Source organism: Centroberyx gerrardi, chromosome 19 (assembly GCF_048128805.1).
Source record: "Centroberyx gerrardi isolate f3 chromosome 19, fCenGer3.hap1.cur.20231027, whole genome shotgun sequence".
Taxonomy (NCBI): Eukaryota; Metazoa; Chordata; class Actinopteri; order Beryciformes; family Berycidae; genus Centroberyx; species Centroberyx gerrardi.
The window spans coordinates 20,779,832-20,802,537 of NC_136015.1; the positions used below are offsets into that span (position 1 = coordinate 20,779,832).

Here is a 22,706-nt window from a genome sequence, read left to right on the forward strand (position 1 = left end):
TAACCGACAATGCATAGGAATTTGTCTTGGTAGCATCGATGCAGACATGTTGACATTTCACAGAGTTTCACAGTACATAGTTCAAGTTCAAGTTCAAGTTTGTTTTATTTATTTATACAGGCCCCCATGCCTGTCTCAAATGACTTTACAGAGAATGAGCCTAACTAGATCTAACTGAGCAACAATCAATCATAGAACACAATGAAATAGGATAAATGTCAGGAAAAGCACAAGACACACAGTAGCAGATTTTAGCAACTATATATTCTATAGCCTAACCTGCCTAGGACAAACTTCCAAGAAAACCCTGTTAGGAAAAAAATGGAAGCAAACAGTGACAAGAACATGGGCAATGACTATGACATGGGAAAAATAGAGAAACAGATGAGTCAGAGAGTTCAGTACGTACAGTCGTCACAGATATGGTGTGAGGTCAGCAGGACCACACGTACACAGTACATGTGTGAATGACCGCACTCACTAATAATGTTTTATATACTATAAGCATTATCTTCTGTTCTTCTCTCACAGGAGGCACTCTGCTGACAGTGACAGGCTTCGGCTTCAGCCGGCACACCGTGGTTACGGTTGGCAGTGAGGAGTGCATGACGGTTCATGCAAGTGACACCGAGCTGAAATGCAGAACCCCAGCAGTAAGTGAACAGACTGCAAACCAGTAGATTTTATGGATATTGTTTTCCTGCATTTCCCAGCACCTCAATACGGAAGAGGATTCCTAATCCTCTTCCGTACCTCAAAGAGCTACAGTACAGGACGCTGTACACTTAGGCTGGGTTGCACCAACAAAGATTAACTTTTAAACTGGATTAAATCATGGTTTATCAATAAATTCTGTTGCACCAAACTGTACACCTAGTTTAGGCATAAGCAGGATTAAAGTTAAACCTTCTTTTACATCTCAGTTTAGTTTTTACTTTAAACCTAGATTAACTTAAATCCTGTTGCTCCAAAACGTTTAACTTTTACTTTGATCAGGAGTTAACTTTAAACTAACAGTTGAGGTGGTTTAACTCTCATACTTGCATCTTTGTTGAGGTGATAATCTTGGTTTGAATCATTTAAATTTAGGTTTAAATCATCCATCTTAGATTTACTCAACTAGGCTTAAATTTAAATGTGCAGCACAACTCTAGTTAATTTGAAATCTAAGTTTACTTATTTATAGCTTTACTAAACTCTGATTATCATTAATCTTACATTAAATGCAGTCCACCCTTATTGTACTTTTTATAAATCAATCATAAACATCATTGTGCAAATGCTTAATTCAGTTATTTATCTTACTATTTTTTTAAAAACACTGGAGCAAATGACACATTTTGCATTTTTGCTTTGACAAAATGATGAGGTACACTGCAAACCTATAGTTTTTATGGACATTTTATGGACGTTTTCCTCTGTTTTCCAGCACCTAAAGGAGCTCCAGACACTCCAGAGTTATTGGACTTCTTTATATCTACCTGTGTTTCTTATTTCAGGGAACTGCAGGATCGCAGACGGTCACGGTGAGGGTGGGAGACATGAGTGAGACAGCAAGCGGCTCCTTCACCTACGATAACTCCCTTACACCCCTCATCACAAGCATGAGTCCCCAGACTACCACTGTGATTGGTGAGTGGAGATACACTTTTTCAAATGCCACTCTAAATGGAGCCTTTGTAACACGCACTCATTCAGTTAATAACCATTCAAAGGAGATAGTATCGCTATAATGGGTTTCTGAGCTTGGTAAAACTAGAAGAGTCCGTGGATTATGTTCTTTGATGTGGTTACATAGAGAATCAAGCTTAATGTGCGGGATGGGCATTGTGTCCAAAGGTCAATAGAAATCTTATATGTCTAATGAATGCACTGGTACAAAATCCATTGTCCGTTTGGCCTGTAGCTCCTTTGTTTATGAAAATAATAGGATTCAACATTTGTTCATTTTGTTTATGTAATGTTTCCCAACCTATTTTTCTCTCACAATACCAACTACTCAGTGACCCATAGGCCTAGTGCATTTGTCATTAGTGAAATATTTTTGTTCAAACCCTATTATTAAAAACAAATACAGAACGTTGTGTATTTTTCAGCTAGCAGCAACATTAGCAGGTTATTTCCAGTGTTGTAAAACCAGACAGAGAACAGAAGTCTGTAATGGTGGCACAATGGCGGTTCTTTTCATCAGTGCCATGAATCTTCTATTCAAACACAACTAATGGACTAACGGAGGCTAAGAGTGCGTGAGATGGTGATTAGACATCATCTGAAACGCCTCTGCATTTAACACTGAAATGATCAATCCTGTGGTGGGTCAATTTAAGTGGCAAAGAACATCATATATCAATCTAATTATATACAGAATGTCAGAAGAGAAGAAGAATGGCATGTTAATGCAGGCTACACGGTGACAGGTGTCCCATTCTATTTTGGGCATTTTATTTGTTCTTTTGTCGTTACTGCTTAGTTTTGGCATGTGGCTCAGGAGCCTTCGGGCTGCATGGAAACCTTTTTTTTTTTATCTCTCTCACGTTATTAGTTTTGTTTCCGTTGTGGTTTGAATGTTGACTTTGTGTGAGGTTTTCTCTGTTTGTGCCCTTTTCTCTTGCTAGAACCTGAGCGACAGAGTTGGAAATCAGAAACTATTAGATAATGATGCATGTCATCCAGCCTAATTATAGTATTCAAAAGAGAAGTGTCCACACAACAAGCATGTTTGTTAAACCAGAGGGCAATTAGTGACACTTTTCAAAGCTCTGGAATTACCCAGCCTCATTGTCAAACCGGTTGTAAAGTGCTAATTATCTTGGCACTTCAATGGCATGAACTCCTACACAGAAAGATGTGTTGTTGACATTTCCGTTCTTCTTCTTCCTCTGTTGTGCAGGACACCGCGTTCTCACCATCCTGGGTTCAAACCTCGGAGGCCAAGACAATGACAGCGCCGTGTTCGTCGGCGGGGAGGAGTGTCCCATTGTACAGTGGACAGCAACCAACATCACCTGTCTGCTCCCTGTGCTTCCCCCCGGCCTGTATGAGGTGGACGTACAGGTGGGGAACAACGGCTACCCCAGGACAAGGTACTATCACTCTAGACAAAAAGATTGTTTCTCACACACAGTTTCCTCATTTGGAAAGACGTTGTCAGGCAACAGAGAAAGCATAAAACGTGCTTTTGTGCTTTCTCACTGAGAGCTAACCATGCATGTTGTTTTTTATCAAGTGATCGTTACAAAGCTGCTGACAGACACAGCCCCCAGCTGTGACAAGTGTTTTGAATATTTGTGTACTTGTCAAAAAAGTGACATATGCTCTTTTGTTGCGTGTTTTGTGTTTGGTGTTGTACATGAAAAAAGATGTAATAGAAGGTAGTGATGCTTGTTTCCGTCTGTCATCTGTCTTTACTTGACTTTGATTAGAAGACAAAGGTTTCTTTCCAAACTTCTACACATCAAACTGGAATAAAAGTTCCCTGAGGTTTATTGATCAGTGTTTCACAATATAATCAATTGTATAACTGATTATACCCTCTAAAATATTATGTATTTATGAGCAAAGGTCTTCAGTCTGCTAATAATGCAGATAATATTCCATGGTCAATTTTACCATCAAGCCAGCAAACATTTTGAAGAATAGGCAGCACTTTTTTCAAACGGTGGATACTTAATTCGGGAATTTATTGGATTCTTTTCTGGTTTCCGTTTCATAGCAGTGGTGTGAACGCCACCATTGAATACATCCTGGAGATCTACAGCGTCTCCCCGGCGCTCGGCTCCCTGCTGGGAGGAACCAGGCTGACCGTTACCGGCTCTGGTTTCAGCAACAACACCTCTGACAACAAAGTCTCCGTCGGTACGCAACATGAGCTCAAGCAATTTAACGTCATCTATTTAACACAGAGGCTGCTGTACCCCAAAAATCACCAGCCAACTTTCATGATTTTACCAGCCAACTAGATTTGTTATGAATCAGATATTAAAATGATGGCTGGCAGCTAGATAAAATTCCCAGCCACAACCACAATTTGCATCTATGGGGCTGCTAGCTGCTGGTAATTTCCCTCCATGAGTCTACAGTGAAGCCACACACACAGACATGGAAAAGCGAAACTATGTCCCTAACTGCTGGTGGTTTCACACATGATCTCACGCATCTTTCTGGGGGGTTTGGGGCGTGGCAGGAGACGCAGAGTGTGAAGTGACGGCCGCCTCGGAGAACGAGCTGGAATGTGTCGTGCAGTCGGAGGAGCAGACCCACACCGTCACCAACCAAGGCTCCCACCGCGGTAGGCTTACGTCTCCACCCTCTGTGCACCTGCTAAAACTGAGAACAACAGAAACAGGATTAACTTATGGAGAATTGCTGCGAGCCAGGAAACTGTCACCTGTGGCTGCGGGCACAATGTGACTTGTGAGGATGAACAGGGGGACAGTATGTGATATGGGAAAACATTTCAAGTGTTGCAAAACTAGTTTGTCTGCTCCATTCTTGAAGTTTTTCCATAACTATTCATCTGTTGATTAGGAATTGTAATTATTTAGATTACATGTTGCACACCCACAAGCAATAACCTATTTTCTTTTTTATTATTTTGCCTGTCTGTATGTGTATACTCTATGTATCATATATATGCATTATGTCTTATTCTATTTCTGTCTGTGTTGTCCAGATTTTGGAGAGGGAACTGCTTGGAGACCTGCAGCACTGACGGTGTCTGTTGGAGATACGGTGGTTTGGCGTTGGGAGGCACCGGCCTTCCAGAACGTGGGCTACCGGGTCTTCAGTGTCTCCAGCCCGAGCGGCAACACCTACGAAGGGGGACCGTTCACCAGCGGAGAGACCAAGACCAAAAAAGGTACGGTACTGAGCCCCCACCCCGCCCCCATAGACCAGGAAGGAATTGTCATCTGTGGGTTATACATCTAGGTCATGAGAGGAAAGGCAATAGCAACATGAGTAAGAGCAAGTAAGAGAGCGAGAGTTTTTCCAGAAAAGTGAGAATCGCGCTTCTACGCAATATGTCTTGCGGCTGCATTGCATTCTGGTCTATTGAGGCTACTGTCAGTGGAGAAACTGATCTCTCTGCCTCTTCTACATATGGATTTCTCCCTGTGTGATTGTTGAATGTCGGTTCAAAATGGTTTCATTCTGACACCAAAACCTGACGTTTACCGTTGATGTTTTAGAGTAGTTGAACATTTTTGTGTTATCAAACTCCATTGTAGCTGCAGTCGCGTCATCTACGTTTGGCCAAATATCCACAGGAATAAGAAAAAATACACCACCAAACAGTTCCCACCAAACAGTGGGAAAGTGTTTTAGGGTGGATTTTTACATTGGCATGATTGTCAGTCACACCAGGAATGTGATTTATTGTGGTGGGAAGTGTCACCCATCCAAACGCATGACAGACAGAACGGGACAAGAGCACACCATGTCCAAGTATGCTACATATTATTTGCTGTACACTCTCTATCTATCTATCTCTCTCTCTCTCTGCCCTCAGGCTTTTTCGGCTACCGTTTCACTGCACCCGGTGTGTATTACTACAGCAGCGGCTACATAGACGACGCCAACAACAGGCTGCTGCAGGGCGTTGTGAGAGTGAAGCCTCTGGAGGAGAAGAGCAGCAGAGTCTCTGTCAGCGTGGGAGGCATGGAGGCCAGACACATGACAGGCGGTAAATATATAGATACAATAGATAATAGATAGATGCAAACAGTCAGCTGTAGGGGGATTCCTGCATTAAGAAGCCAAATGAGAATGAATGAACTCCCATCTCAGTTTGAGCCCTTGATCCTACATCATCAGCAGGTCCTTGATGCTCAGAATAAGAATCATTTCATTTACAGTACAGTAAATATGCAGGGATTTGTCTTGGTGGCATTGGAGCAGAGACAATTTATATGTAACACAGTACATTCTTGCACATATGGTACAGGGACAACAGGACCTGACCTAGTGCAAGAGGGACAGTAGAAGACACACAGTAGATAGTAGACTGTACAAATCAGGCCCCAAAATGCGGGGCTGTGGTCCATCTTAGTTGAGTCCAAGTCAATTCCAAGACCAGGTCCAGCCAAGTTTGAATCGGGACCAAGTCAAGACCGAGACCAGAGCTAATAGAGTCCTATTCAAGACAAAGACCAAAATAAACAGTAAACAGTGTAAATGTCTTTCCAAATGTAAAACTAATGCTTAAAAGGTGCAACTGATTAGTGCATAGAATTATGTATTCCAGATGTAATGTTTGTAGTGCCGAGGAGAAAATAAACAAAGGTGGACCAGGTGGAGAAAAACATATCTTTGAACATTTTTAGATAAGATAATAAGTTGGAGCAGGACAGATCCGAGTCAAAATAGGCACAAGACCGAGACAAGTCCAAGACATCAGAAAAATGGACTTGAGACTGAACTGAAGTGCAAACAGCCCTGCCAAAATGCATTCAGCATCCTACAGCCTATCTATATGGGTCAAACCTGAAGTGTGATATTGTTCCAGTGATCTCCAGGCTTGTGAACTCATAACTCACATTAGAGGCGTCTCTCCTGCAGGTTCACGTCGCGTCAGCAGGTCGGCCCCGCAGTGCGTCTCCTCCCCGCAGTGCGGCCAGCCGTCCAATCAGACTTCAGTCGGCCTCTCCTTCAGCTTCCTGGCCTGCGCCACCCCCAAGGTCCACTCCATCTCCCCCAGCCAGGGTTCAGCGCACCAGCTCATCCACATCCAGGGCGCGGGCTTCAGCGACACCGCCTGCGCCAACGAGGTTAGGCGGGTTTTAACGGCTCATTTTATTAGGGCTTCATGAATGAGATAATCAATACATTTTGTTGCTCTGTATGCCCAAACTATTGATCTCGTCACTCAGTAGTCATGATGTTATCCAAGACTGTAAACAAATGACTTGTAACATTCTACTCCAAACCCTTTGTCGTCTCAATATGTCCGTATCCATGAATGTTTTCCACATTTATGCCATCACCCACCATCCAATAACTAAGAATTAAGAACCTTTTAATATCCCAAAGAACCATATATGCTTTTTTGGGATATTAAAAGGTTCTTGAAATGGTTCTTCTATGGCTTCACTCCATCCAACCATTTTCGGTTCCAGTTTGCACCTTTATTTTTCTTTCTATTTTTCTTTATTTATCTTCCAAAGATATTTGAAAAAATATGACTTCTGCTTGGTGTCATTCAAGCTGTGTTCCTCTCAGCCCTGTCTTCAGTCAGTGCTTCCTGTGTTTCTCACCTGTCTGCTCCGTACAGGTGACAGTGGGCGGTCTTCCCTGCGTCGTGATCAACAGCTCTCACTCTGAGATCAGCTGCAGGCTCCGGCCGGACAGCGGTGCCCCCGTCGGCGTCCCGCACCCCGTGGCGGTCCGAGTCAACAGCCCGGGCAGCAGCATCGTCACCGTGCCGCACGAGCTCGGCCGCCGCTTCGTGGTTCTGCCCGTGATCGACTCCGTCGCGCCTCCCGTCGGCAGCCCCGCCGGCCACACCAGGCTCCACATCCGCGGTTCTGGCTTCTCGGAGGGGAAGGTGACTGTGGCCGACATGCCCTGCTCCGTCCTGTCAGTCAACTACACCCTCATTATCTGCGACACCGCCCCCTCTCTGCCGCGCGCCGGCGACGCCGTCTTCCAGGCAGGCGGGATCAGAAGCTCCTGTCACTCAAACTGCTCCTTCCTCTACTCTTCCTCCGTCACCCCCACGGTCGCCGGCGTTTCCCCCGACAGCGTCGACGGCAATTACACCACAGTCACCGTCTCCGGAGCGGGGTTCGGCAGCAGCGTGGACGACGTGGCGGTGTTCGCCGGCGACCTGGAGCTGGAGGTCACCGCGGTAACGGACGCCAACATCACGCTGAGGGTCGGCGCTCTGCCTGCTGGGACCCACGACGTCCAAGTGATTGTGAGAAGTAAAGGCCTGGCGTCCGGTCTCGCCGCCCTGAACAGCCGTGCGCAGGCGGCCCTCCGCCCAGACGTGGGCAGCGTGGCGGGAGGAACCCCTCTCACCCTCACTGGAAACGGCTTCGCCCCGGGGAACACCAGTGTGATGGTTGGCGGCGCGCCCTGCAGGATCCAGGAGGTCACCCCGGGGTGGCTGCGCTGCCTGACCCCGCCTCGTGATGAGGGGCTGGTGACCGTCAGCGTCCAGGTTTTCTCTGTGGAGTATCCTCCTCTCAACTTCACCTACTCCCAGGCTCACACCCCCAACATCAGCTCCATCAGCCCCAACACCGGTGAGCAGGGTCCAACATGTCTCACACTGCCAAAAACATCCATCTTAACAAGTCATTTAGTCTCATATTAAGCCTTCAAATCTTATTTTTCTTCAGTCGACAAAATTCTGCCAATGAGGTGAGATAACTAATGCAACCCACAGAGCATCATGTAATCCTACAATTCCAGTAAAAACATGAAAGTCACCGTATTTAGTCGTAAGATTTTCTCCTGAAAACACCCATAAATCAGAGGATCTGGCAGACAACAACATACAGTATCAGGAACTAAATAATGACTTTGATGCAATATATCATATTCATATTACATTTATCCTTTCTCTCATTCCCTTTTCTCTCCCTCCTCCCTTCTCCCTCCTCTCTCATTGCGTCCCACAGGCTCCAGCGGTTCGGTGATCACTCTGACAGGATCAGGGTTCGGCACCGACCCGCAGCTCGTCTCTGTGACCGTGAACCACGTGTCCTGCAACGTGTCGGCCGTCAGCGACACAGAGGTTCAGTGCACCGCAGGGGAAAACCCAGGGGGGCCGTACCCGGTCCTGCTCCACCACCGGGTCAAAGGTCGCGCCCTGTCAGAGGCTGTTTTCACCTACGAGCTGCTTCTCAGCGGGGTCCAGCCCAGTGAGGGTAAGCAGTGAGACAATATGTTTTACTTGTTGTTTTCTATATCCTATTCTTTGCTGCTGCAATGACCCAGTTTCCCCCACAGTGATCATTAAAGTTTCATCTTATCTTAAAGAGTTTTTGATAAGCGCTCTGTCTCTGTCTGGGATCCAGGCGGTTTTGGCGGCGGCGCTCTGCTGGCGGTCCGAGGCTCTGGGTTTGACCCTCACAACTCCACTGTGCTCATCTGCGGGGAGGAATGTGAAGTCCACAGAGAGATGTCCACATCCACCCATCTCTACTGCCGCTCTCCATTCAACAATGGTGAGTATGGCGGGATTTATTACAATTGATACATGTATCATAGCAGGAAACTAACTGGTGGATTCTAAAATGTTATGGCCATTTTAATTATTGTTGAAGTACAAAATGGATGGGCGCCACACTCTCTTCCTTAAAAGTAGTGTTTATTACCTAGAGAATATTAAAAACGTGATGTGTTGGCCAAGGAGGCCTTCATCAGACAACAATCAACAAGATAATGCTGTAATATATGCGTGCAAGAGACAAATTACCAGCCAAATTGCGTCTTAGAATAGAAGAGATTGTTCATCTTCTAAGCAATTTCTTTCCCACCCTTCTTGTAACATACCTAGCTGTAATTTTGCAAGTTTTTGTTTGGAAACAATGCATTCCTGCTGGTTTATTTTTGGTCTCTAGATACCATCTGATTACAGTTTGAGCCCAACCAGTCCTGTCTTAGCTGAGCTTTAAGAGCTTTAATGAAGCTTGAATTTTTCTGTGAGGAATGTTCTCGGCCTGTAAAACGCAGCAGAAAATGACAGACATGTCAGATAAGACAATAACTCGTCACAGATGGCGAGACATCTTAGGCTGCTTGTTCTCTGCATGCACGCATCTTGATTCTCCCTGTGCTTTTGTGGTCCCGTGTGTGTGTGTGTGTGTGTGTGTGCGTGCGTGCTGTCTACCCTCAGGCACTGAGTCAGAGGTGAGCTGTGTGGTAGCTGTCGTTAACCAGTTGGATGCCGTCAACATATCAAATGGCTTCACCTACAAGTCCCAGCTCACTCCGCTGATCGCTGAGGTTTCCCCACGCAGGGGCGGCACCGCTGGAGGCACCAGACTCACAATCACCGGCTCCGGTTTCAGGTAGTGTGCAGGAGCATCCTCTGCAGTGATGACACAGTGTGCAAATGGCACAATGGAGCGGCACACCCAGATTATGGGCCACTGGTTCAGAATTAAACGCTCAACTTACACAACACAATCGCTTTTTTTGCACGGGTCTACTTCGCTTTCATTGTGTTCAACGTTTTCCTGCTTTTGCTTTTCAGTCATAGTGAATATATACTTTCCTTCCTTCTTTTCACTCTTTTTCATGCACTTCTTTTCACAATTGAATCTCATTCTGTTCGCTCGTTCTCTCACCTTGCAGCACCAACAGCAGTGAGGTGAAAGTGACCATCGCAGGATCCGTCTGTGACGTCCAGTCTGCCAACGACACGCTCATCGTCTGCGTGACCAACGCTCAGCCGAGGTCCCAGGAAACCAAGGTCCAGGTCAGCATCGGAGACCGAGGCATCGCCAAGATGGTAAGAAAGGACAGAGAAATGTAAATATGTCATTTGGTGGACATTTTTTATGCAAAGTGTCATACAGTACCATGACTGTCTAGATTTTTAGTATGGGCAGCCTTGTTCAAGCTCCTGTGTCAGCAAGAGGAAGCAAGAGAAAAGGGAATTTCCCCACAGGGATCAATGAAGTATCACATTAATGGAAATCAAAGCTCTTCTTCACCTCTCAGTGTTTGGACCACAATTTCTCCAAATATTGTGTCTTTTCATCTTCATGTTACTTCATGTTCTTCACTTCTTCGGCGTATGTTTATTTTCCCATCATGATCTATTATTTGCCTCTTCTTTCAGGACAATGCACATTTCTTCTACATCGACGTGTGGTCGTCCCGGTACACATGGGGCGGCCTGTCTCCACCAGAGAAAGGCACATTCGCTGTCATCACTAAAGGCCAGACCATCCTGCTGGACACCAGCACCCCCGTGCTGAAAATGCTCCTCATTCAAGGTATTAAAAACCTTCTCAATAACACTTTCTGGTTGTAGGCCTACTTGAGAAGTTGTTATTTCTTAGGACTTTCTTAGACTTAACATCTTCCACCCTGTTGGTCCCACTGCCATCATTAAGCCAAGGCCAAGCTTTGTTCAAACCCACAGAACTTTATTTTAAATTCTAGTCGAGATCCCAAGGTTTCCAAAGATATTAGATATGTTGTGCTGAATTACAGCAAAATGTCTATAAAATGATGCACAAGTCATGTCAATTTTTTCCAACTGATGTAATGGTGCAGCCATACAGAAATGGCATCTTGGGTTTGAATATTTCACTCAGTATAAGCAGCTATAGCTTCAATGAAGCGTTGGAACTAGCAGATACAGAATATGTAGTATGGAAAAAATGTTTTTTCTAACTTTGAAGCTACTTAAGGGGATAGGGTTGTCAACATTCAGTTTGTACCCTGCTGTTCTGTGTTGTCAGGAGGGACGTTGGTGTTTGACGAAGCGGACATCGAGCTGCAGGCAGAAAACATCCTGATCACAGACGGCGGGCGGCTGCAGATCGGCCAGGAGGGGGCGCCGTTCCAGCACAAAGCCATCATCACGCTTCACGGAAACCTCCGGTCCCAGGAACTCCCTGTCTATGGAACCAAGACACTGGCTGTCAGAGAAGGGGTGCTGGATCTGCATGGTATGGAAACACACACACACACACACACACACGCACACACACACACACACACACACACATATACAAGACATACATACACTCATCTTGAGAGATGTTTTCCATCTTTTATCCATGTACAGTAAGTTTATGACATTTGTAAAGCTGAAAAATGTCAATCCAAATGGAGATACTTGAAAGTTAAAGGTACTATTGAATCTTAATGAAGATTATCACCTACCTTAATACATTTTCTTTCACCTGACAGTCAAAACCTGACAGTCTGCAGTTTTATCCTTGCAGTAATTTCACAACAAAATTATGAATAGTATAGCGTCAAAGCATCAAACAACATGCCGCTCTGCAAAAACCTACAGAGCTGTATAACGACAGTCATCTCCTGCAGACCCAAAAATGTCACATATTCACCCATGTTAAAAATTCAGCAGCAGAGAATTTGAAATAGATGTGACACATATTCTAAAAACCCCTGACTGCATGTCATAATGTCACATAATGAGCAGGTAACAGAGTAATATGAGCTCGCTGTCCTGCAGGGATGCTGTTATTAGTGACACCCACCCACCCACCTCAGGTACCAGTCATTGTTATGAACCTGTTTCTCCAGGTATTCCGGTTCCTGTTCCCTGGACCCACTTGGCCCAGACCGCCACCAACGGCTCCGTCACCCTGAACCTGATGAAGCGGGTGACCTGGAGGGTCGGGGACCAGATCGTCATCGCCTCCACCGGCCACAGGTGCAGCGGAGCCTCCGATTTATGCTACAAAATAATTTAAAATACAGTTATTATGCATGAATGTGTGTTGTACATACATATGTGCACACACACCCACATGCATGCACATACACATACACACACACACACACACCTGTAGGCTGAAGTGTGACAGAGGATGTTGTATAACAGAGTGTGTGAAGCTGAAAACCCCCTGGAGAGGAGATTTCAGGATTATATCTGTGTAATCAAATCCCATAAAGTAGAAATAAATCTTGGTAATGTTTAGGGAAGTTGTGTAATGTGGAAAACAATAACCACATTTCATCCCTTCATCCCCATTTGCCTCCCGTAAGGTATAAAGATTAAAAATCCCACACAACTAGAGTGCATATAATCACATCCCCATCCACCAGCAATTTTAGTTTTAATTGATTTTACCATTTTGGATGAAAATGTTGTGCGTTTTTGTCACAAGAAATATTGGAAAGGCAGTTAAAAAAAGTATGGCTTTATTTAATTCGTTTTTTTAAAGGATAGTGGGTAGGCCCTTCACCTTAACTAGTTTTCATTATTTATGAAGACACTGATAAAGCAGAGAGGGTGAGAGAGTAGGGAAGCCACAGGAACCTACCCACTCGTCTATCTCTGGTCTCATTTATTTCTGTTTGGTATGTTTTCCAGGCACAGCCAGAGCGAGAACGAGGTGAGGAGGATCGCCTCCGTGTCGGGTGACGGCAGGACCCTCACCCTGACCGAGCCGCTCCAGTACACTCACCTCGGGGTGTCCGTCACGCTGCCTGACGGCACGGTGTTCGAGGGCCGGGCGGAGGTGGGTCTCCTCACCAGGAACATCGTGGTGCGAGGCTCCCAGCACCAGGAGTGGGAAGACAAGATAGAGGCCTGCCCTGAAGGTTTTAACACAGGTGCTGTACGGTGGTTAACATTTAAGACAAGTGACATAAACATACTGTATAAGCAAATTGTATGTCTCTTAGTAAATATGCACATTAACTCTTTGTGGCTCTCATTCCTTTACATTTCTCTATGCTACAAGAACACTTTTAGGACACAAATATTTGTTACATCTATTCTCTGGGTGCTATAGTCCTGACCTTTGCACTCCTTGCACCTTATGCAGTTAGTTGCTCATAATGTTGGCGATCAAATAATTTGTGCCTAATATACTGTTGCACATTTTTAGCAATTAACAGATGTTAGGGTCATGTTTACATCTTTCTGTCCCGTGTGCTTCAGGTGAATTTGCCACCCAGACCTGTTTCCAGGGAAGGTTTGGCGAGGAGGTCGGCAGCGACCAGTTTGGAGGCTGCATCATGTTCCACGCACCCAGGCCAAATGAGAATCTGGCCATTGGAAGACTGGAATATGTCGAGGTAAAATACATTTTACACATGCATTTAATAAGATTACTTTCCTAACCTCTGCTGATCCTTTTGAGATGTTTTTATAAACCTCTTCTCACCCTCTCTATCTGTTAATTTGTCTCTGTTCCTCCTTGTTTGTTTATTTACACATATAAAAATGATAAACTCTAAATTCCTCATGTATGCTTTTCTCCCACAGCTTTTCCATGCAGGCCAGGCCTTTAGGCTCGGGCGCTATCCCATCCACTGGCATCTGATGGGAAACATCGACTACAAGTCGTACGTGAGGGGCTGCGCCATCCATCAGACCTTCAACAGAGCCGTGACCATCCACAACACCCACCGCCTGCTGGTGGAGCACAACGTCATCTACAACATCATGGGCGGGGCCTTCTTCATCGAGGACGGCATTGAGACGGAGAACATCCTGCAGTACAACCTGGCTGTGTTTGTCAAGCAGAGCACCAGCCTGCTGAACGACGACGTCACTCCCGCCGCCTACTGGGTCACCAATCCCAACAACATCATCCGCCACAACGCCGCCGCCGGGGGCACCCACTTCGGCTTCTGGTACCGCATGCACGAGCACCCGGACGGCCCGTCCTACGACAAAGACATCTGCCAGAAGAGGGTTCCCCTGGGGGAGTTCACCAACAACACTGTGCACTCTCAAGGCTGGTTCGGCCTCTGGATCTTCCAGGACTTCTTCCCCATGAAGAACGGCGGCTGTCGCTCCCGGACGCCCGAGCCCGCCGTCTTCCGCGGCCTCACCACCTGGAACTGTGAGAAGGGCGCCGAGTGGGTGAACGTGGGCGCTGTGCAGTTCAGCGGCTTCGTCATGGTCAATAACGAGAAAGCCGGCGTTGAGGCCAAGCGCATCATGCAGTGGGCGGTGAGCGGCTTCGGAGAAGACGGAGGAGCGACGGTGTCCAACAGCACCATCGTGGGCCACGTGGACGAGCTGGGCCTGGGAGACGACTACTGCACGCACCGAGGCGTCATCACGCCGTTTGACGACGGCATGAGCGTCCTGAACACCAAGTTCATCAACTTCGACCGCGGCTCCTGCGCAGCCATTGGGGTGACCTCGATCGACGGGAAATGCGTGCATGACTGTGGGGGCTGGGCTGTCAGGTTTAGTGGGGTCCAGTACTTCAACGCCCCCAACAAGGCCGGCTTCAGATGGGAGCATGAGGTGCAGCTGGTGGACACTGATGGTTCCCTCACAGGTAATCAGTCATATTAGGCTCTTATTACACATATTTGTCTCATATTAGTCATATCAGTCTCTTATTTGTCATTATAGTCTGACATTTATCAGTTAGCCTTGTATCAGTCACATTAGTCTCATATAATTCCTAGTAGTCTCCGAAACTGTATATCTTTAAACATTGCCTCAATCAATCAGTCTCAATCAATCTTTACTTATACAGCACAGTTCATAAAGTGAACGCAGCTCAAGGTGGTTAATAGCCAGGGTGTAAAAACAGATTTCCATCAGTGAGACAGAAAACAAGACTTGCCATTAAAGGAATTATATATGATGAAACTCTTATTATAGGAATGCCACATCCTCAGAATTCAGAATTATCTCAGGTGCTGTCCAATTACTAACAGTGTCGTCTTGTTAGTTAACAGTGTTGGTACAGTAAACTCATTTCCAATGCAGAGGTAAAATACATTGTGAACAAACCATGTAGTCCAATCAAGGATCACAAAATAGCAAACAAGCACCAATATGTGTACTCAAAATTGCAGTAACTGATGTTTAATTTTACTGAAAACTTCTGGTTTTCGTGTAACTCATCTCAGACTGATGGAACTTACTACTATGAATTCATACCATAAAGGTTTATATCAGCTTTAATACGTGGGTTAATGGAGCTTAAGGGTTTATCTTCCTGCATCCCTAACCTCCATGTTGCCGGTGTCGCCTTGCCCGTAGGAACCGCCGGCCACAAGGTGGTGCCTCTGAGCGCCTTGCTGGACCCGGCACACTGCTCCCAGAGCGCCGAGTGGAGCGTGGCTTTCCCCGGCGCCGTGTGCGACCACACCGTCCACTTCCACCGCCTGTCGTTCAACAATCCCTCGCCTTCCTCTCTGCAGGCCAAGGATGTCATCCTGACCAACTCATATGGTATCAAGAACACACAGAAGTACTACTAACCAAAAATCCATACATTAACACAAGGTCCCCACGGGTCCTTGAAATCCTTGAAAGTTTGTGAATTTGAGAAAAAAAATCAAGGCCTTGAAAGTTTTTGAAAATAGACATAAATAGACATGGGTCATTGAAAGTGCTTGAATTTATATATTTGTGTTAGAGAAGGCCATCACTGTAACACAGTTGAGACGTGTTCACACATTCAAGCATCTCTCTTTTTTTAATTGTTGTCTGTGAGCTTCTGTAAAGCCTGCTAGTTCTCATTATAAAAATTATCAGTGTTGTAACAGTAATTAACCTTGATCCATGTCTCAAACTATGCCGTGTTGGGTCCTTGAATTTGAGGGAATTGGGCCTGGAAAGTCTTTGAAAAGTCCTTGAATTTGATGTTTAAGAAGGTGTGGGAACCCTGTTAACAACATTGGTAGAGCTGATCTCCTCCTACACAAGTCTACACAAATCCTACACAGATCTATTTACATGCTGTGTTGTGATTGTTAAAATCTGTCACTGTTACAGGCAGCAGTGCGGTTCCCTATCTGAAGAAGAGACTGACCCATAAGTTCGGCTGGATGGCCTTGCTGCCGTCTACACACACCTACAACTGGTACTTTGATGATGTGGACCACATTACAAACATCACTTACTATGCAAAGTTCTACAGCTTCAAGGTACATCCAAGATCATTCCCATGTTTGTCTAATATTCCTGTTTAGAATTTGTATAAAAATTGAATCAGTCAGATCGGGATCAAATATTAGTAAATAATCCTGTTTTGACATTACTGGAATACTATATGTGTGGGGTTTTCCACATAGTACAGTGCAATTAGAATGACAAAATTGCCCAGATGCAGTAAACCTCACTACTTTGGTGCTAATATTTACACATCTTTAAAATTTCAGACCAGATTTCAAACCTTAGGCAATAGTTCAGCTCCTCTGAAACTACAGTGATCCACAGAGTTTATTTACACTAATGTTTTGCATGTACTTTCTCCCTCACAGCCAGATCAATACGTGATCATCAACCACAACTTCACCCAGAGTCCAGACAGCTTCCGTATCGTGGATGTGAGGAACGGCTCAGCTGCACCGCTGAACTACAGCAACAACCAGAACGGAGACTGGTACTTCGACGACAGCTCCAACAACCTCTACTACATGGGTCAGACTCTTTACTAGACACTTTAATATGGATCTTCTCACATCAGAGACATCAGCGATCCCATGAGTGAAACATTAAGAGTTCAAAGATTTCGTTGTTCTGCTCCTGCAGTGTCCGGGCAGAGAAGCGAGCGCAGGCGGCGTTCGAGCGTCGACCGCTCCACCGTCGACGTGAGTGTGAACTTCAGGGTCTACCGCTGCTTCTTCCCCAACTGCGTCCCGCCCCCGCCGCCTCCTCCCGCCACGCTCGCCCCCGTGCCCAGCCGCCGGCCGGACGACTTCATGTACGAATACTGCAACACTGTCACTCACTAGCAGGACCAGACTGATTCACACTCACCAGCTGTAGTCTGATAGTGTTGGTGATTTGAGGTTACACAGTTAGATAGATAGATAGATAGATAGATAGATAGATAGTTAGATAGATAGATAGATAGATAGATAGATCAACAAGCCATTACCTGAAGGAGATTAATATAATTACAACTACTTCCTTGCTTGATTTTGGAAATCGAACAACACTGGTTTGTACAGAATGTGGGTTGAAGAAAGGTCATGGAGATATTTCAGTTCTTGACTGCGGTCTCTCTAGTGTTAAAACATCTTACGTGCTTCTCTCTTTCGTTTCCAGTCTGTGGTCCAACGCCTCTTTCTGGCAAAGCTCGGCAGAGAATAACTTCACCGCACCAGCAGAGGGCGCCGATGTGGTCGTCCCACCAGGTAATGGGTTCAGCACTGCAAAGAATTCATCTTGACTCAAGTGAAAGATAGAATGAATTGGGAAGTGTTGATTATGTTGCACTTGTTTCTTTCTTCATATATGAGCTCTCATCCTTTTTGTAGTGCATATCAGAGATGTGCTTGATTTTATCCTCATACATACAGTATGATGTCATGATTCATATGATATAATTTCCCTTTGCTGTAGGGTAAATAATATAGTGAATAACTCACACATTTTATTAAAGGGAAATCCCACCAAAATCGACATTTTGAGGTTGTCTATTAGATCATCTTTCAACCATCTCAGGCAATGCAATCTGATGATGTCAAAAGATTGTATTTGCCTTTATCTCAGGAGCCAATAATTCAAAATCAATTAAAAAAAAAAGGGGGGAAATTCAGGAAAATGCACAATAACAACCACAAATTCAGTTTCAGAGGGATTCCTTGGTAGTTTACTACTCGTTCAATACCTCTGTTTCTCCACCACGCCACAGGGAAATGGGTGGTGTTGGACGGAGACACTCCTCCCCTCAATAAGCTGACGGTCATCGGCGTCCTGGAGATCCCCGACACCATGAATAACTCGTCCAGCAGCAGACGGCGTCGGGCCGCACCTGAGTACAGGACTGTGGTGCTGGACGCCACCTACATCTCTATCCAGGTCAGTGCTCTGCTCAACTTTATCTTTAATATGGGACTTTAACTTTATTACTTTAAACTACTAATCTGCGACATTTTCACATAAATAGCGATTTTTCTAGCCTCTGTCACAGATGGATATAACACAATCATGATTCAATCTATATATCCAGTTCATGAAAGCTTTTACATTTTCTGTTCTTGTATTGGATCGGTGATGCGTTTTATGTTTCTGGCAGCAGCAACAGCGGTTTATTTTGAATCAATAGAAGAAGAACTGGGCAGTTAGCATGAGTCCCGCCTACACTGTTTGATTGACAGGTGCTCTGTGAGAAGTGCAGTGCATAAACACCACAGCAATGAGCTGCTTAGCACCCAAGATGTCACCAAAATTAAAAAAAAAACAAGGATCTCGCAGATTACCACTTTAATTATGGCTTTGATTATAGTAACTATGCCTCCTTTGACGGTCCATAATGCCAGCCTGAAGTGAGGTGCATGTCTCCTGTTGTTTCAGGGAGGCAGGGTGATAGCAGGATGGGCTGATGAGCCGTTCAGAGGTCAGCTACATATCAAACTGAGGGGGAATCACCGCACCCCTGACTGGCCTTTGCCTAACGGGCCCAACCAGGGATCCAAGGTTCTGGGTAAGGAAACAGTGCGATGTCCGGTTTTGTGTGGCGGCAGGAGCCTGAAGACAGGACGAAGGTCGCTGGTTCAAATCTCCAGACCGGCTGGGAGAATGTGGGTGGGGGAAGTAAATGAGTATTATTCTCTGCACCCTCAGTAACTTCTGTCAGAGTGTCCTTCAGCAAGGCACTGAAGCCCCAGACTGACTGACTGGTGGCTCAGTAAACTCAAGGAAATGACCACTGGTGTCTTAAATGGTGTCTTAAAATGCAAATAATGTGTTCCTTGGACAAAAAGTGAGAGAAATATGGAGGAGACAGTTTGACACTGAAATGGAAAATAAAAGTGTGGAAGGCAACTCTGACGAGCCGGGTTCAATTCCCAATTCATGTAAAGACATTTGCTACTGTGAGTGAAATTTTTAGCAAGTTTTTCTTATTTAATGATGACCAAAATCTGACCCTGACTGTAACTGTATTGTTTAAGTTGCCTAAACCTATCCCTAACCTTAAACAATTACTTGCCTAAACTTAACGGTTGGCTATTCTTTTCACATGACGAACACATGAAAGTGCCGTGTCCAATTTGTAATCCTTTCATGGTGGAGAAACGCAATCTTCACATTATTCGTGTCCACAACATGTAATCTGCATTTCAGAGTTCATGCTCATTTCAGTAAAAGACTGCGTTTGTACTTGTAGTTACCAGCTGTGAATGTTCAGTGTGTCATGTTGCAACGTGCGGCAGGATGACACTGAAATAAACAGAGGGAAAGATATAATTCAAGCTCCATTGTGTTTAACAGACTTATTGACAGGAATTGTCTTTTGTATGGTCGACAAAAAAGTAATGTGAAGAAATAGAAGAAATAATTCCAGCCTGCGTGTTGATATGCTGATGCATGCTGAAGCTCTGACTGAGTGTGTTTGTTGCTGTACAACAGGTGTGTTCGGCACACTGGAGCTCTATGGACAGCCGCATAATGTTTACCACACCAAACTGGCCTCCACTGCAGCTGCAGGCTCCGACACCCTCAGCCTGCAGGAGCCCGTCGACTGGCAGGTCTGCTTCTCTCTCACTTACCTCAATGAACTGTGGGGTTTTTAAAGCAGAAGTAATCAGATATATTTAAGGAATCATCTCTTTACATATTACGGTGGCACTAACTTTTAAATCTTACCTTTACATGGGGCTGTATATATTTTTCAACTATCAAATTAACCATTTCTTCTTCTACTATTTCTGCTACTACTTTTACCAGTGCTACTACTAGTACTCAGTTATTTGTTTGTCTGCTTGTTTGTTGCATGTGCAGGTTGGAGACAGGATCGTCATTTCCACCACTGGTTACAATGCCTGGGAGACAGAGACCCATCAGATCACTGCTGTGTCAGCAAACGCCCGCATCCTGACCCTGAACCAGTCGTTGACCCACACTCACGTTGGTCAGTTCAACATCTACCTCAGTAGACACAGCGAATGTCTTCAGAATTTGTGACATTTTCTTATAAATGCATTTCCGTTTTGCCGCTCACTGATTGATATAACACAACAGTGATCCAACCTATATCCAGTTCATGAAAGCTTTTACATTTTGCATACTTACATACTTTTTACATTTGAAAGCTGAAATATTTCAAATCTAAAATTCAAAACAGCCGTCAATTGACTGCAGCTTGTCCTTTCTAATGTAAAGTAGTTAAACAGCACATTAATATTTAAGTCAGCTTGTTGGTATGGACTGACTATCTTTATTTTGGTCAGAATTTTATAAAAATATGTGATCACTTTGTATCTACAATTAAGGACTTCATTGGAAATAATCCTATGAGTTTGTGTTATCCTTGACAATCTTTTTAGATGCATATTTTCATTTTATATTTGTCAAAATGATTAAACTAAACTGTTTTTACAGCAGCGTCAAACGTGACTATTTTCTAAAATCTAACTTCCTGAGTAGGGACCACAGCTTGCCGTCTGATCTTGACATGACTGTATCTGTCAGTCAGTTTCAGTCTTACTGACCTGTGATTGGCTCCCTCCCTCTCTCCCTGCAGGTGAGACTCACAGCGTCCCAGGCTCTCCGCTGACCTACCGCCTGGCTGCTGATGTGGGTCTGCTGACCAGAAACATCAGGATCATCGGTCAGCAGTATCCAGGCATGATGGAGGAGTCGTTCGGCGCCAGGCTGCTGGTCGGCAGCTACTCCTGGGCTGGAATCGACTACAGGGGTAGGTCGACCGTTTTTACTGAATATCAAATCCTTTACTTAAGGAAAAGTAGCAATACCATAATGTTTACAGCAGTAAAATGTACTTAAGTATCAAAAGTAAAAGTACTCATTCTGTCCCTTTCAGAGAGTTAAATTATTGATGCATTAACCTGTAATGTAGTTTAATGCTGTAGGTCTAACTGCTCCATATACTGTTGAGGAGTTTAAACTCTAACAATGCAACATATTTTATGAGCTTATTGTATGTTTTGCATGTAAAACCTTATTCTGCAAAGTAACTAGTAACTCGAGCCATCAGATAAATGTAGTGGAGTAAGAAGTACAATATTTCTCTCTGAAATGTAGTGGAGTGAAAGTATGAAGTCTCACAAAATCTATTAGTGAAACACATTAAACAGATAGATGATAGTTGTTTGTCGTTGTTTGTTGTCCTGAAGGCAGTGCCCAGATCAGGAACGTGGAGTTCTACCGCTCCGGTCAGGAGGGCTGGACCGACTCCACCGACCCCCGCTACTCTGTGGCCTTCCTCAACCTGGGACAGGTACAGACACAGAGAGGATTAGGGATTAGGGAGGTCGACTCCCACACTAAAACTGTATTCAGGTGCTTTGGATAGAAGAGTCCACTAAATTGCATATTATTTTATACATTGTGTTAAGTGAATACTCATGTACCTTGAGGCCTCTGGACTTCCAATCCCTGGACATTATCCTCAGTAGAAAAGATACATCTCTGTCTATTGTGGCTTACTTGTAAAGGTTTCTAATAGCTACTAAGATGCCAGTAAACATGCAACATGCTTCTAGATTTTGTACATTTAGATTTCCTCTGGATTTGATGTTTGCTGCTGGTCTCAATGGCAGTATGCTGTATATTGTAGGATTAAGTGAAGATGGTGAATTATGAATCTTACAAATGATGCATTATTTGGTTCCAACAAAGTTCAAATAAAACAAACAAGGCTTTAATCAAAGACAATTCCATCAGAACGATCAAAAAACAAAGTAAAGGAGTTGTACAAAAATGACAAAAGAGAAAAGAGGTTGAAAATTATTTCTTGGATAAAAGATCTGGATCAAAGAGCTGGGAAGGCACTAAAAAACATATATATCTCTCGGAGTTTGCATGACCACTAGGTGCTGCCATTACTCAAACTGTTTACACTGGTATTTAAGGAAGAGAAATGGCTCTTTTTAATGCATTGCTTACCGTCAACAAATCCTATGAAAATAACAAAATCAGCAATGATTTTGTTTTGCCAACAAGTCTCGTCCATGTAGCCGGTGCCCAATGTAGCCTCATGTCCCAGCCGCCATAGAACTCCATTGTATTAAAAAAACGATTAAAAACACGTCAAAGAGCCATGCCGTTGCTCTGGGCAACATATTTCATCATCGCGATGCACCGGGCCGGCCGA

The 22,706-nt window shown here is 44.6% G+C and overlaps 1 protein-coding gene across 2 annotated transcripts in view; it reads left to right on the plus strand.

The window, feature by feature from the left end:
• Positions 1-22,706, plus strand: part of pkhd1l1.1 (PKHD1 like 1, tandem duplicate 1) — a 53,390-nt gene that overhangs the window by 16,743 nt on the left and 13,941 nt on the right. The window contains exons 31-60 of one of the 2 annotated variants that reach the window (XM_071894950.2): positions 532-653; positions 1,500-1,632; positions 2,891-3,083; positions 3,713-3,855; positions 4,184-4,288; positions 4,673-4,858; positions 5,510-5,683; positions 6,559-6,767; positions 7,271-8,246; positions 8,625-8,873; positions 9,024-9,173; positions 9,845-10,019; positions 10,306-10,462; positions 10,796-10,952; positions 11,424-11,633; positions 12,238-12,367; positions 13,031-13,272; positions 13,604-13,740; positions 13,931-14,960; positions 15,677-15,868; positions 16,415-16,566; positions 16,903-17,062; positions 17,174-17,345; positions 17,693-17,781; positions 18,282-18,448; positions 18,944-19,073; positions 20,000-20,118; positions 20,372-20,501; positions 21,114-21,287; positions 21,727-21,830. In XM_071894950.2, coding sequence (XP_071751051.2) covers positions 532-653; positions 1,500-1,632; positions 2,891-3,083; positions 3,713-3,855; positions 4,184-4,288; positions 4,673-4,858; positions 5,510-5,683; positions 6,559-6,767; positions 7,271-8,246; positions 8,625-8,873; positions 9,024-9,173; positions 9,845-10,019; positions 10,306-10,462; positions 10,796-10,952; positions 11,424-11,633; positions 12,238-12,367; positions 13,031-13,272; positions 13,604-13,740; positions 13,931-14,960; positions 15,677-15,868; positions 16,415-16,566; positions 16,903-17,062; positions 17,174-17,345; positions 17,693-17,781; positions 18,282-18,448; positions 18,944-19,073; positions 20,000-20,118; positions 20,372-20,501; positions 21,114-21,287; positions 21,727-21,830 — 6,467 coding nt within the window. The remainder of the gene's footprint in view (positions 1-531; positions 654-1,499; positions 1,633-2,890; positions 3,084-3,712; positions 3,856-4,183; positions 4,289-4,672; positions 4,859-5,509; positions 5,684-6,558; positions 6,768-7,270; positions 8,247-8,624; positions 8,874-9,023; positions 9,174-9,844; positions 10,020-10,305; positions 10,463-10,795; positions 10,953-11,423; positions 11,634-12,237; positions 12,368-13,030; positions 13,273-13,603; positions 13,741-13,930; positions 14,961-15,676; positions 15,869-16,414; positions 16,567-16,902; positions 17,063-17,173; positions 17,346-17,692; positions 17,782-18,281; positions 18,449-18,943; positions 19,074-19,999; positions 20,119-20,371; positions 20,502-21,113; positions 21,288-21,726; positions 21,831-22,706) is intronic. The other variant, XM_078290154.1, reaches the window with a different exon arrangement.